The sequence below is a fragment of the Coloeus monedula genome (assembly GCF_965178545.1).
Source record: "Coloeus monedula genome assembly, chromosome: 1".
Classification (NCBI taxonomy): Eukaryota; Metazoa; Chordata; class Aves; order Passeriformes; family Corvidae; genus Coloeus; species Coloeus monedula.
The window spans coordinates 150,878,840-150,895,374 of record NC_138781.1 but is presented as its reverse complement, the minus strand read 5'-3'; the positions used below and the strand labels follow the sequence as shown (position 1 = coordinate 150,895,374).

The window sequence follows — 16,535 nt, the reverse complement described above, 5'->3', positions numbered from 1 at the left end:
TTTCTGCCAGTGTCCTGAACTTCTTTATGGAGAATGCTATTACTAGACAATTCTTATGTTGGTTCAGAAATCTCAGCATTATTACTGTGAAAAGAACAGGACTTTTTTGATCCATGTAATGCATGGGAACGGTTACTAAATGATTTTATCAACCTGTGCTACTGCAGAGATGTAACACAATAGCTGTGTGTACAACTGAGAGGTTTCACAGTTCTTGGCAGTTCTCACTTTGTACTGTTGTCATTTTCAAGAGGAGATTGAAGAGGAGGAATCTGAATTGCTTCCTATAATCCTTTTAATAAAATTAAATAACAATATAAACACAAAATAGACAGCTTTGGCTATCCTTTAGCTTGGAAACTAGCTCATAGACAAACTCATAAGTACTGAGATTTGCCAGATGAACTAATTTTACCTGCTAAATTAGGTTGTTGCTTAAATCCACAAGCAATGGAAGTGTTTTAATGAAGGAATGTGTTCCCATCACGTAAATATAATTATGTTGCTGATAGATTATTGTATTTGGATGCAATTATAATTAATAACAATCAAGTTTCAGCAGCCTGTGGGTAGAGCTTATCCAATGAGTTACCATGACACTGGCTAATATGTAATAGTCCAAGAGAGGTTTTGTCCATCTTTTTCATACTTATGGGTTTTTAGTGATATATCAATAAAAAAATTACTGAGTTTCTCATATCCAAATTCTTTTTCTGTTGCTGTTTTCCCTAAAACAGTGTTGCCTAACACAAGCATTCTCCTTTTTCCCTGGATATTTTGCTGTCCAATCTCTTTGTCTGCTTCTTTTCCAGACCTCTTTGCCCCTTTTATCTGGGTCTGTCTCTTGACATACATCAGTCAGTTAATGCACACTGCAGCTGCATTACTGAGCTCTTAATAGAGAAAGAATTTGACTAAAATTAATTAATGGAAAATGTAACTGAATAATGATTATGCAACAGTGATATCTAAGAAGGCTGGATTCAATTATCACAGGCTAAATGTTGAACAAAGCAATCAATATTTTGTTTCTGGAATCCCCACAGTGAAAGTGAACCATGAATTAAAGAATACAGAGATAAAAAAAATCTACAAGCATTGTTAAAATTTTTTGGCTACACACATCAAATCTTTTGCATTTCCTTGGTAACACCTGCTGCAGCCAACTCATTGTAAGTCCTTTTTCTGCTAAGAGAGTAAATTTCTTTCCATCTCCTTACACAAGTGAAAGTCTGTAACACCCCATGCCCTTCTATGAACAGGGTCTTGAAGGCAGTAATCCAGAAATGGTGCTCTATTTTCAGTATCTTAAATGACAGTTACTGTCAGTTGGAGCCATGACACCAAAGTCCATCAGGACTTGTGTCATCCATTGCAGATAAATTCAGTTCAGATTACTTCCAATTTATTTCATAATCCCAGTATCTGATTTTCTGTCTATGCAATGATGATGATTCTTCCCTCAGCCTTTTCTTTCAGAGTATAGGAGCCTTATGTCGCTTATCTTAATGTGTGTTTATACAGTTGACAGGGAGTACCAATCCTGCCATGGAATATTAGAAATATCTCTGCCCACATTTCTGAGGGAATTTGGAGTTATCTACAGTCTATTAATTAAAGAAGTCGATATCTCTCACAGTTAAGATGAAAAAAAATTCCCTCTTTAGAAAAGTGAGTTTTTTATCACATTGGTCCCCACTGAATTTTACCATATTTAAAATGTGGTGGAAATGGTATTTTGATGATTAAAAAATTATTTATCTTCATCTGAAGATTTCAGAAAATATTTTTTTTTAATGTCTAAAGTAATAGGGAGATGATTCAAGATATGAGAAACCATCATTAGATTTGACAGCTGCATTGAAGTTATACAGACAAGCATTTCTCTCCACTGACAGGAGAGAACGTTGCATCGATCAGCACAACCCTACTAGTGAGGCAGCACCCAAAAACCCCTATGATCTCAGGAACAATTGCTGAATATTCCTTCCATTGTCCTTGATGACTGCATGGTCAAAGGGAATAGAACAAAAATGTCAAATCCATTCATTACACAACATGTAAAATAAATCTACATGGAGAGATTTTCTCACAAGGGACTTCTAAGTGTTTTCATACAGCACATATCCATACAGCTGAATTGTTAATTTATTGTTCATTCTCTTCAAATTGATTTTAAGCATGAGTCTTGCAGCTCCACTACTGTTTTTGCAGATGAAAGGAACTGTTCAGAACTCAACAAAATAATCCAAGAAAGATCATTATTTTCTCTGTAATTTTTTTATATCATCATGCCTTGTTAAAAATCTCATAAAAGAAGCACTATTATTGTTATTCCAATCTGTCTTCTTGTTCTTTGCTCCCTTAACTGTTGAGAACAATTGATGGGCAACCTTTAACCACAGGAAGGTTCCATGGAATCTGGTATTTACTCCAAAGTAAGGCAGTTTTGCTCCACTACATTTGGGCATGAGAAAAAATCCTAACTCCATCTGTGCTGCAAAACCCAAGGACCTGTAAATTCTGTTTAGCTGCAGCTGGAAATATGAATTAAAGTAAAAAAGACAAGCTCTTCATAAGGAGTTCTTTTATTCAGCTGGTTTTCCTATCTTTTCACATGCAGCATAACTCTCATTGTGTTTAATTTTATTGTATCAATGCTTGTCTGTACTGACTGTTGATGGAAATGGGATACCAGTGGAATGTTTCATCATCAGATGATAAAATTTCATTTTAACAATTATGACCCAAGCTAAGTGGCTGTCAGGGGTAACACCACCTTCTCAGATGTTCTTATTCCTAAAATCTCTGTGACTGGGAGGAGAGGCAAAGGGAGCTTGTGTGAGACTCAGCTCCTCAAGGACTCGCTTTCATGGTGCAGTGATGGAAATGGCACACTATACATAACAGTGGAAATTCAAACAAACCTTTGTGCTGGTATATTTGTTTGGTAAATCAAGGAGTCCTGAGTTGTTTCATTTGCTGGATCATTTCCCACTAAAATACCATCTGAAAAAGTAACTATTATGACAGAATAAATGGTCCCAGCATGCAATATAGGCTAAACTCCAGAAATTAAATAACAGCTTGTCTTCATTAAAAGTCTGTAATTAAGTACTAATATCAAGGCAAATTCATGAGAGAGGGAAAAAAAGGAAAACTAGAAAAACCCAAACAAAACCCACAGCCAAAAATACCTGATTGCCCTGGCAGGTTTCCTGCTTTTAGCATGAAAAAACTGCTTTAACATCATCTGTTGAGTATTAACAAAAATCATGAAGTGATCGATGCTTGTTAAAGAAGTTACTCAGGCAGTAAAAGAGCCAGGAATTGCTTTCATATTCCATTATTAATAGATTTTTAAACTATGTAATTATATAATAATATCATTCATCCAGTTCTGGATTGCTTCCACAGAATATTTCTCCTATGATGTACAAGGCTCTGCCTATGATGCAATGAGCTCCAATTCACAGAAGAGAGAATGTTGTCACAAACCCAAAAACTAAGGCTTACCTTCATTTCTGTGCGGTGGTAGAAAGGGATATTGAGACATATTCACAAGTTCAGCCAGAACTTTTTAGACAGTTCTAAGATTGATTAGGTTTCACACTGAAACTTGATCGTATCCTCACCTCCACATGTCCATTTGAGCCACTGACTGTGAATGGACAGAGCACCAGGACAGTTTGTCTTTCCCTGTTTTTGCTGTTGGATGATGATATGAACTAAAGCAGGTAGAGATTAATGGGTTCATGTACTTCTGAGACCCCTTTCCTTTGAATGTGCCACCAAACACAATCAAGGCCATATTAGAAAATGTGTATATATATAGATATGTATATATATAGATATGTAAGTATGTATGTATGTATATAATTATATCGATTTTTATAATACAATTTTCAAATGAAAAAGCAGACTTCTAATAATACTGTGCGTAGTTCCTTGTACTATATTATTTTCCTGCCTCTCAGAGCAGATTGACATAAGAAACAGGAATGCAGCAGTATTACCTCTGCTCATGTAGACACATGTCTCGGTTTTTGAGACAAAACTTCAGGAAGAAACACTCCAGAGTGAGTGTCTCCTCCGAAGGAAAAAGGGCCTCCCCTCTTCCTCTGCCAATGAGACAAATGGGTCACAAGAATTGAAAGTGCAAAAAAGAAACAAAACTGTTTATCAACAGACAAACAAAACAGGGTAGAACAGGATTAAAAAAAAAACCCTCAAAATACAACAAATTCCCGGAGAGGGAACAGACACGTGGGCTAGACCAGCCAGGGCCACCCCCGCAGGCTCCCTGGACCAGCGAGGAGGGAAGGGAGGCAGTGAGGCAAGGGGAAGAAAAGGAAAAAAAGAACAAGAGAAAAACCAACAGAACCTTTTCCCAGCTAGCTGGAACACACAGGAAACCCAGAAAAACAGCACAGTGCTCCCAGCGCTCCCTCCCGAGCCCCGGCGAGCTCCCCAAGCCCCCGAGCCGCTGGGCTGAGCCGTTGAACCGCCCCGCACTCGGGTCCTGCAGCTCCGGCCCCGCCCCCGGGTCCATCCTGAAGGCACAGCGTCCTTGGGCATTGAGCAGATGGTTAAGGAATGAAGGGACTTCATAACATCACCCCAGGACACTACAGTATCTATCTGAATTCAGAGCAAGTCAGTTATGTTAGTGACGGGTCTGGCAATATGAAACTTCTCCAGATAATGGTTTCTGCTGACATTAGATTTCAGTTCTAACTCCAAGGTAAACTCATCCAGGTGCTTTTTTAAACAGGAACCTTGGGAAAATATCTATGTTAAATTGTAAATTCAACCTATGTAAAGTTAATCTGTGAAGTGTTACAGCTCATAAGTCACATTACCTGTGCTGTATTATTCAAACTTTTCAGTAGTTTAGTGTATCCTGTTACCTAGCTTTTTTAAAATAATGGATATCTCCTTCACAAGCATGACAGTTCCCAGAGTCATACTGAAAAGGTCACTTACCTCACTTCGTCTACTACACTTTCATGTCAGCACCAAAAAGTATTTGCATTACGTTAGGAAAATTCCATAATTCTCTTGAGTCCAACCAAAACGTTCTCTATATAACTGAACCTTACAATCAAAGGACAGTTCAGTTAGCAGAGGACACCAGGAAATCACTTGTCCATCCTTCTGCTCACAGCAGAGTCAGCTAAGATCCTTACTTACTTCAACCAGAATACACAGAATTTCTTAATTCACCTGCATGAGGATGATAATGACTATATCTTGATGGGTAAATTGAACAACCCCAGAGAATTTTAGCTGTCACTAAAAGTGGAACAGGCTGGCCAGCTCCATTCTTCTGAAGTCTTTTTGCTTCCAAAACCAGGCAGTTGCATTCAAATTACCTACTAGAAATGGTCTTCATCACATGCAAACTGTTGAACCTGGAACAGGTTGTGAGAGGGCTTTGTGAGAATGAAAAAAACATTCTGGGGTTGTTTTAAGTATCTCAAAGCATAGACAGAACCTTGCACAGTTGAACTGGTCAGCACAGAAGCAGCCAGTGTGTCACTCTCAATTTTCAAGGCCTGAATTCCAGGGCATTCAGATTTTTGACAGCTACAGAAAAGGTTGAAAAGCAAATTTCTGACTTTTAGCTCACCTTCTCATGCAAATAGGAAAGGTTTCAATTAACACCACAAACATCAAATACCCATCAAGGAATGCTGACCAAAAGGAAATGCCAAGGTCCAATTAAAATCATTGAATTTTTTTATCTCTGGCTAGACTGAAATGAGATGAATGGCAACAATAGCATCAGTCACAGTTACCTCATCCTGGATAAGATATCAAAGCAACTGTGAGGTAAAGAGGGCTGCTTTATAGATCATCAATAATTCATCTTCTAAAATGCACTTTGTCAATGTATCCGCAGAGAGCCTGTGGAGTAGTTGAATAAAATAAATTTTCTAATTAGAAGTTTCACTAATAGTTGAATAAATTTAAGAGAGAGAATAATTAAAAGATGTGGAACACCTGAGCTTATGCAAAATGGACTCTCTCAATTTTTTTATCTCTACATTTTTTATGTAGTACATGCTATTATTTAACAGAAGTTTTTTTCTGAATAAGTTAGAACTACCAGTGTTGATGAAGGTGATCCAGACTTTGTTATTTCAGGCTTTGTTTTTCCTATACCTGTATATAAACAAGACCTCCTAAAGTATGTAGTAGTCTGGCTGCTAGGGAGTTGGATTTGACCATGATTAAGTCCCCTTATTTACATACTTCAGAAATCGTTTTCATCCCGCATCACTCCCAATTTTAAAGGAAAAAAATAATTATAATTCCATTACTTTTTACACACTAACAAATCATCTCACTTTTAAACTTTTTAGTCTTTGCAAAGAAATTTGTAAATAAATTAAACTATTTTTTTTTCTTTTTTCGATTTAATATCTCACAACTACAATTTTGTGAAAACTAGTGTTTCCATAACAGGTTCTCAACACTTCTGCTTTCAGTCTTGTGTTGCAAATAATAAAGTAATTTGAATGAGACTAGATCACTTTTGTGCTTTGATTCCTGTCCTGGACGGGCCTGTTTAAATATATCTCAGACTGTGACTTCATGTGATCAGGTCCCCACCTGCAATTGCCTTCCCACTTATCAACATAGGAGCACATTGCTGTGCATGGCAAGAGGAGGATGCAAAGACAGAGCCCTGCATGTGCACCAGCACTGCAGCAGAGAAAGAAAATGTCCCTCAGCCAAAGGGTGTGGGCAGGAAGCCAAATCCACTCTGTCTGCTGATGAAGAGCTGAGATCAAATATCACCTGAGCAGCACATAAAGAATCGCTGGGAGATTGTGAAAGACAACAGATAAGGCAAGGGGGATAGGACCTTGATTAGTGTCTGCAGCACACTGCAGGAGGTGGTGTGGACAGCACGGCTGTGTGAGGTTTTGGACAAATGCAGAAGTCCTATGTGGCTGATTAAGGATGCCAAAGCTTTCTCTGGCCATCAGCACATTTTTATCACAAAGGAAAAGTTAAATCCAGCAATCCTTAGTGAACACTCTGGAAATAGAGGGGCACAGTTTCTCAGTTGCACCATCATTTGTACCTGGTCTCTCCAGCAAAACCTGTGTGTGTTAGTTCTCATATCAGGTACAAATACAGGACCACAACTTACAGTATTTAAAATTTAGAATAGAATAGAATAGAATAGAATAGAATAGAATAGAATAGAATAGAATAGCAGACTGTTTTATTTGGAAGGGGCCTATAGCGACCATCTAGTCCAAGTGCCCGCCAATTCAAGAGTCACTAAAAGTTAAAGCATGTTAAGGGTATTGTCCAAATGTCTCTTGATCATGGGCTTGGGGCATCAACCACCTCTCTAGAGATCCTGTTTCATTGTTTGGCCACAGCCTTGGTAAATAAATGTTTCCTAATGTCCAAGCTGAACCTTCACTGATGTAGCTTTGAGTTATTCCCATGCATCCTGCCACTGGATCCCAGGGAGAACAGCTCAGCACCTCCCTTTCCCCTTCCCCTCCTCAGGAAGCTGTTAGAGAGCTACCAGGTCACACCTCAGCCTCCTCTTCTCTAAACTAGACAAACCTAGAGCAGGACATGACAGTCAAATAGAAATGAAATTGGAAAAATAGCATGTGTGTCTACGTATGTATAGAGAAAGATTACAAAAATATAGGTTATTAAAACACTTTATTAAACTCAAAGTCCTCTTATTGAGTGCATTTTTCAATGAAAAGCTTTTCACTCAATTATTCTTCTAGATACAATTATCTTTTATTTCAAGATAAGGAAATCAGACATAAAATGAGAAATAATTATCTGAACAAAAGAAAAAGGCAGACTGGGGAAACAATCCTGTGTGACAATTCCTCTGACAGTTATGAGTGTCAGTTTAGGTTTTTTTGTAATGCATAAAAATTATTCAAAATAAATTAAAATCACAGTGGTCTCACTTCTATTATCTGCTCTCACAGCACCTAAAGTACTTCAGTGTTGAGGAGTTGTTGCATATCCCATCTTCCAGAGAAAGGTGATTGCTTGTTTAATTTTGGTATTTCAAGCCTTCTTGCTTGAAAAGCAATGAAGAAATTTGTAAATGAAAACCATAAACTCTAAGAACACAGACAAATGCATTCTCAAAGCTTCTTTTTTATTATTTTATGATTAACTATTTAAAGCCTCTTTCTCTTAAATATCTTATTATGTTGGTTTCCTGATGTGATAAACAGGTCTTGTAGGCAAACTACCGCACTGAGACTTACCACATGCCTGCTTTCCTCCAAGTTTTCATAATACGCAGGAAAGGGATATAAAGATTAATTTCTTATTTTCAATTCTTCACGTTTTTATACAATTAGTTTCTCTCCACTTTAGAACTCTTTTTCTTTCCCCCTTACAAACTGAGCTGATGCTCGGTTGCAACAATGAAAGCCCAAGTATTGAATGCAGTGAGCAATTTACCCTTTTGTCCTCTAGAGAGTATCTGTCAAGTATCTGAGGCATCTGAGGCAAGGGTAGCTAACTTCAGAGCTGTGAAATAGAGCTGTTTATTCTTTGCCTGCTCTGTGGTGTGATCTTGCTGTGCTTCTATTGACTTCAGTGACTGTAGAGCTGAGGCCCTTTACAGAGACACAGCAGGTTTGTAGACCACCAGTAGCAATGTGCTTTTCCTATCCTGAGCACACAATTTAAAGATTAATGAATACAAGCTTTAATACTATTTCTGGTGCAAACACTTATTGTCACACAAACAGAACTGGAAAAGCAGTCTCTTAACAAATATGCTCATATGTGTTTATTTTTGAGAGGTGAAATGGTCCTCACCATTACACAGAATGGACAAAACTGATTTTTAACTCACACAGAGTTTGTTATTTGTCATTACAGAGCAAATGGTGTTCTGGCCAAATCTAATGAAAATAATTAATCATTTGACAAAAAGTAACTCTGGAAAATCTCAGTCAATAAAATAATATTTTTGAAAAACTTAAAATTATTCAAAAAAGGCAGTAGAATATAAAAGAATACACAGGTTTGATGAAAATAGTTCCTGTTTCTGAACTGTCCATGCAGTTTCTGATTGTTCCATACTGTTCCAACAGTTGCATACCATTCCTGAAATGTATTTTATAATTCCAAGTTAAACACTCAATAAGTCCAACAAAATACTTTCACTCAGACACCTTTTCCCCTCTCTTTCTCTTTCTATCCGATTGGAATAATAAGTGTGCCACTGAACCATGCAGGCAATTAAGTGCTTAATGATAACCTGGCTTTTAGAGTAATTTTATCACTACCTGTACCTTTGATACTTAGAAAGTTCTCTCTTCATTTTACAGGCTAGACTGCACTTTACAGCTAATTGACATGGTGTTTTACAACATACCCTTTTCAAAAAGATATGGAAAAGCGTGGCATATATTTTATAAGTCTAGTCTTTTTTATGTGTTTTGTTTAACAGATATGTCAGATCAAGAACAAAGCATGACATTGACATGAGAATAGGGATTCATTCGGGATCGGTTCTGTGCGGAGTGCTGGGCCTGCGGAAGTGGCAGTTTGATGTCTGGTCATGGGACGTGGATATTGCAAACAAACTCGAGTCAGGTGGAATTCCTGGGTAAGGCAGTGTGTATTTCCCACAGTCAGAAAATATTGCCAGCACATTACACTGTGAACCTTGCCAACAGATTAACTGTCTTACGTTATTTCATCAATTGTGACCTGTTTTTTGCTATTTTGCAGCTGGCAAGGGTTAGTGAGACTATGGTCAAAAAGGGTAGAAATGGTCAGCTTGCAGAGACATTTGGAAAGACAAGACAAAAATATTTATTTTGCTTTGTCAGCCTTGATTTTCTGAGAAAGATCAATTTTTGTTTTCAGCCCATATAGTCCTCAGAGGTAGACCAAATTTCCCAGTTAGGTTTTGACAATTCATGAGATTTTCCAGGCTACATTCTCTCACCTTTTCCATTCAAATGCTATCATGAGGTACAAAGCTATAATTTCTTTTATTTCCTAATGCACAAAATGTGGGAAGAGTTATGTGTTCATAGGCCAATATGCTAATAACAAGTTGTTATGAACAGCAGGCTCTCTAGGAAGTCTTTTAAGTAATTTGATGCTTCAGTAGATGTTTTGAGATATTTATCTCAACCTGTCTATATGCGAAAATGTATGATTTTCCACTAAGCTGCCTAGTTTTTTTAATGTGCATCTGATGTGTGTGATTCACCTGAAAGTTGAATATTATTTCTGCCTGATATGACCTATATATCATGTTGATTTGGAAGCTGCAAATCCTAAATTTGAATCAACAGTAGGGATTGCAGGAATCTTCTGTTCACTTTCCATTCCACCTTCCATTGACAAAAGATGTACGAAAGATCACCTACACAATTCCATTTTTAGCTATAGGATTTAGAAGCAATAGCAGCAGACATCTTTATGTGGAAAAAAGTCTAAGTGGTGCTGTCACCTTGAGTGACAGAGATTTTAAGTCATCAAAACTGAGTCATGTGCTGTACTCCCTACAAACACATCAGGATCTGTCAGAGCTGTCATGTTCCCAGGAAGTTGGAAGGAAATGTGCTTCATATATTGCAAATGCAGGCCCCTTCCACAGTTCTACATAGTAAACCTTTATTCTAATATGTATTCTTGGAATTAGCAGAAAATGAAACTCTGCATGCTCTGAGAACAACTTCTGTACTCTGCATATGTCACCCGTGTATAAAATTTCAGAAAAAAATTTCATTGCCTGCTGCTTATCCCACGTGATACTCCCAGATGACTAAGATGATGCTTTGTTACCATTAGCAAATTGATCACTCAAGTTTCACCATCCACACCTGAAAAAAGAAGAGTCTATTGCTGTTAATGTGTGCAAGTCGTACAGCTATTAGGTGTACAGAATAACCCAGAAAATGCACAGCCTTGCTGTAGAAAAAATGCCTGGCAGGTTTTCAGTCTGTCAGAGCAGAGTGATTTTCTGGATAGCAGTGTGCCAGTAGAACAAAGCCTGTACGTGACAGCAATGAACCAAGTCCATCAGAATAGTGATTTACATCAGAGTTTCCTAGTGTGCAGAGCAGATTTAATAGAGCAGTTAAGTCGATTTCAGCCTCTCCTTACTCCTCCCTGCCACCAGCATTCAAATCCCCCTACTTGTTGTAATACCGAGGTCATGCCCATCCCTAGAGCAGCTTCATCAGGAAAGCTGCCCTGGGCTTGTGAGCAGTCCTGCTCTCACCATGTGAAACAAGAGCAAAGATGAACTGCACCATTTTCCTGAGGGCATAGTGGAGGGAGGCAGCTGAGGATGGGGAACATCCTTTCACCCACTCTGACAGCAGCAAAAAAGGGGCTCAGCTCTTCCACTCGATGCCTGCACGTCCCCCTGAGGCCCCACGAGCATGGGTGATGCAGGGAGAGATTGCACCTGAGAGAAGGAGCATACCAACAGCTGAGCTGCCATGAGAGAAGGCAATTAGGAGCACTGAGAAAAAAATGGTAATTTCCAGTTTTCTGAGAGTAAAAAATGTGTCCACAACACCTGGGAAGGAAACCATGTAAGATCCTACAGTGTTATTTCAGTGACATTCTTCTGCCATGATCCCATTTTCTAATAGTCTTTTCTTAGTGTATGTAGGTATTAATCTCCAGTACTGAATTGCATAAAACCTACATAATAATTAATTTTCAATTATGTCTCAATGACAGGTATCATCTAACACTGTGGGCCTGATATGCTTTCAAGAGTAGGTCAGGCAACACATTTTTTATTTCAATACTCAGGTTCCCAAGGTACTATATTTGTATAAAATTAAAAGATATCTCTCCACATTTTAAGGTTTTTTAAGCAAGCAGTACAATAGATGAAGCCAGAAAATACTTTTAATCTGCCAACTATTTATTAATATTTGACCCATTTAAGGATATTACATTAATAGCTATATCCATACTCTGCTTAAAGCTGTTATCATATCCATCATAAAATCCTTATTTCAGGGCTTTATTACACAGTCTTCCCAAATTATACTAGTTGAATCTAAACACAGAGATAGTCACCTTGGCAACTGGTGTATCACTTTCTCTTTCTTTCTTTTTGTTTTTCTTTAGTTTTAGTTTAGTACCTTAGTTAAATCACTTTAGCCTATTTGGATTTCTTAGAGCTAGGAAATGCATCATCTTTCTGAGAGGTCACATGCTTTGCTGTTTAAGTCCAGACCAAAATTGCTTATATTTGAGATACATTTTTAATGGGTTTTATCATGAGTTTTACCGATTTTTTACTACAAAATACTACTAATCTCTGTGATCATTATACCAGCATGACTTCAGAAAGTTGTACAAAACCTGGGAAAGAGCAGGGAAGCTGAGGCAGCTTAAAAAATGGCTCAGACACAAATTTTTTATCTTTTAATTAGATGCTGATATTTAATGCTCCACATAGACAGTTTGTGCCAAGTTCTGATACTCCTGGGCACTTCACACTGCTTAAATGCAACTAGCATTTTATTTTCTGGAAATGCATACACATCATATATGCACTTGTATTCCATCAAAATATTATGCAATTCAACACTCTATTGGCATCCTTTGAGTTCCAGAAGGAAGTTGCCAAAGGGCTATGCAAGGACCATTTCCTTCACAGGAGGAAGCCAAATTCCCTGAGAAGAGCACCTCAGCATGTGTCATCAAGATCAAGAATTTTAGCTCACTCTGAATTCTAGGAATCTGTACGCAAGTCTGTCTTTCAGAAAGTGACATACACCCAAAGTTTAAAAAATTAGCTGGTTTAAAGAGTCACTACAACTATTTGCTTGGGTTAGATAAATGCCTAATGAACAACTCTTGCTGCATTCATGATGTGGCATTGCACAGTGCAGCATGGCTGGCCATGTTGACATGTTCTAGAGGTGTCTGCAATTTACCCTACATGTAGAAACTTGAAGATTTCTTAAAAATAGTTTGGTTGGAAGACAACAAAATGCCTATCATACTATTGCAAAATTTGAGCTCTTTTCTATGTAATCTCTTAAATTCAACTTCAGCCAAAGCTTATTGAACTCATTGCTTAGTCTTAATAGAAATTATTACCTCACTTGCCTTTGCACAGTTCCCCTATTTCCCTACTGTGAAATTAATGGCACAATAAGACCATTAATTTCAAATGTCTAAGCTACCTCAGGAAACTGAAGGAAATCAAAGCCTTCATATGAACTGCTCTAATGCCTACCATTTATTTTTCTCTCAATATATTTCACTGAAGTACAATTTTTTTTCACTCAGAATAGCATTTTACTCAGGAAGGTCTCCCATTAAACTATTAACTATGAGCAAAGGTTTCAGATGTGAATGTCAAAGTGTTTTTCTTGTGACAGAACTTTGTGTGTTAATGACATCTTATTGATGTAAACATATCTTGAGAGTACTTGACCACAAATAAAGCTCATGTTTTTGAATACACTATTTAATTTTCATCATTTGCAGTAGAAAACCTTCTATTTATCCATGATATTAAATAATATGCAGAGTTCAAAACCTTCCTCGAAGCTATGTATACTAGAGCACTAGTATAATAGTAAAATCGGTATTTACTACTACTTATTTCACTTATGCAGGAGGATTCACATCTCCAAAGCCACTCTGGACTGCCTGAATGGGGATTATAAAGTTGAAGAAGGGCATGGCAAAGAGCGCAATGAATTCCTGAGAAAACATAACATTGAGACTTATTTAATTAAACAACCTGAGGAGAGTCTGTTGACTTTACCTGAAGATATTGTGAAAGAGGCTGTCAGCTCCTCTGACAGGAGAAACAGTGGAGCTACATTTACTGAAGGATCCTGGAGCCCTGAACTTCCATTTGATAACATAGTGGGAAAACAAAACGTAAGTCAAACTTCCTTTAATGTCATCGAGTATGAATGCATGATTGAGTGCATTTCAATAATGGAGGCCTCAGAGGAGACAAATTCATCTTAACCTTTATTCTAACATGTACTGTAACAGTAGAGGGTTGAACAAATTTTTTCAAGGCAAAAAAACCCACGTATCCAAACTGGGAAAATGCCAGTGAACCAGAGATTTTGGGTTCATTGTTTTTTTGGTTTTTTTTTCTTTTCCTTTTTCCCAACTGAAATTAAATACTGCACGGCTTAGTTTTAATTGAACCACTCCACGAAGAAGTAATTAAAAATAATCTAATGTCACTAAACTAGCAGGAACATTCTAGTCAGAGAGTATATCTCATTGAATAGCTTTACTGCAGTGCCATAAAATTAAAGGGTTGAGAGAAAGGACATTTTGCCAGAGGAAAAAGTATAAAGTAGTTTATTGATATACAAGGGAAGGAAGAAAAAATAAGCACCTTGTGAAATAATGTTGTGCATTTTTCACTTTTTTTAACAAAAAAATATTAAAAACTCATACTCTAGGACATAATTAAGGTTCACTAGCAGATGAGTTCGATTCTAAAGACATCTGTAGCTCAATAGAAATATGAGATAATTGTAACTTCTCCTAATCAGATGTTTTCCAAAAGCACTGCATGGCTGATTGCCAGCAACCTGGGAACCAACAATTGTACAGTAAAAAAAATCGTTCTGTGAAGTCTGCTTGTTTAGAGGAATTAAAGATGGAAAGGTTAATACGGCCTCAGACTCCACTCTTTTCACTGCACTTGAAAGATTGATGAGTCTTTATGAGGCAAGGTCAGCTGAAACTTTCTTTCATTTTCTTTGAGGGATCCGTAACGACGTGATATATCCTTTCTTCTGCTGCACGTCCTTATTCCTATGTGTCTGAACTGTCTGTTGAACCTTAAACATTGTTGTGTGGAGGTCTTGCTTTTGTCAACTGTCTTCTGCTTCTTACAAATGTGCTCAGAAGTGATAAAATTTCACAATCAATCAGCCCACAGCAGTGTCTTCATCTCTTCAAACTGAATTGGAGCATGGCTCAGTTTGCTGTTATATAAAACACCTGTTTTATATATGTCCTGTACATCTGTGTATCTGCATGTACACTGCCTTAGAGTATTCTCTGTATTTTGTTGACCTGTCTCTCTATTGTCATTTCATTTGGAATAGAGGTATGGGTGCATGCTGCTGTAAACATCTTCTGATCTCTCTCTCTCTTTTTCTTTCCCTTTAAGGCATTTTGATTTCTGTAGTCCAAAAAAATCTATGCAGAGTAGGCTATCATTTTGTTGGCCCTTTTCTCAGCTAAACCTGACCTTGATGCTGACAAAGACAATGAATGAAATAAAGGATTAGTGGGTTTATTCTATTATTGATCAACTCCTGCCCAATACTAATAAAAAGGCCTTGAAAGTAACTGAAATAGGCATAGCTTAACAGTTGCTTTAAAACTTTTTTTTTTCTTATGGCAATAAACAATCTACTTTAGAATAGTTTCTCGCTGTTTTTTTTAAGAATTTGGAGTGGTGGTGGGAAAAGCTGTAATTTTATATTACAGTTTTACAATAAGCCTTTTGGTGGAGAAATGATTTTGAAAATCTGCTGTTCCATGTATGATTCAATTATTATGTAATTTTTAATTTACAGTTGGGGCAATAGGCATTACTGCTCACAAATAATGTATTTGAGCTAAAAAATTCAGATGATAGATTTAAATTATACTAGGATATAGTAGCTTTTTCCAGAGGTATGTCAGTCTTGGACAGAATAAGCACTTAATAACACTAATTAAGCAGCTTAAAGGTCACTGTAAGAAGCAGGCTTTGAGAATCCTAGTAGCAGCAACCCAACAATGAATCATTCTCTATGTTTGAATATTTGGCAATAGAATTTAAATGATTTTTTACCCAATGTAAGTCACAACAGAATCTGAGCAACTGATCACATGTATATTACTTTTAACTCTAGTTATGTTAGGAAGCATGTGAAAAGAAGTCTCTGGTGAGTTCTTATGCTAAACTCTAATTTATTCCAATCCATACTCATTACCTCAAACTCATGTTCTATGGACAGCCTAAATCAGTGAATTGTAGATATGTTTATATGAGTAAGTAACAAATAACCACTTTTTATGTATGCAGTCACAGATATTATCAAAAACTACACCTGTCTACAGCCCAATTATCACTATGTACCCTTGCTCTGATCATGAGGTAAGCAAAGGGTGCAAGTTCCTGTCTGAAATTCAGACATGCTCAATATGGATGGAGGTTTCATTTATTGAAACTAGTGTCTGGGCTTCTTTCTTATAGCAAAGAAAGTTGGACAGAAGTTATTTTATATCAAGAGAGTGAAGGTCTCCTCCTCTAGAATGAATTAACAGCTGATAAAGTTGAATTTCTTCCATGTACATTACAACGAGTAGCTGAAAGCGTGACATGGTCACTGTGTGTGCTGCTGGAGGCAGCTGATGGGCCTGTCAGGATGCGAATTAGGAAAAACAGCATATTAAAATGTCCATCTGCTGTAGGTGTACCTTAGTAGTGGTTGCAGTGGGGCTAAACAGTGAGCACAGAAATTATACTAAAAGACTGCCAA

The 16,535-nt window shown here is 37.3% G+C and overlaps 1 protein-coding gene across 1 annotated transcript in view; it reads left to right on the top strand.

Annotated features, from left to right (window-relative positions):
* The window catches only part of ADCY8 (adenylate cyclase 8), a gene marked incomplete at its 3' end in the record, with an annotated part of 121,071 nt that overhangs the window by 63,211 nt on the left and 41,325 nt on the right, over positions 1 to 16,535 (top strand). The window contains exons 6-7 of the mRNA XM_082277133.1: positions 9,473 to 9,631; positions 13,638 to 13,908. Of these exons, the coding sequence (XP_082133259.1) occupies positions 9,473 to 9,631; positions 13,638 to 13,908 (430 nt within the window). The remainder of the gene's footprint in view (positions 1 to 9,472; positions 9,632 to 13,637; positions 13,909 to 16,535) is intronic.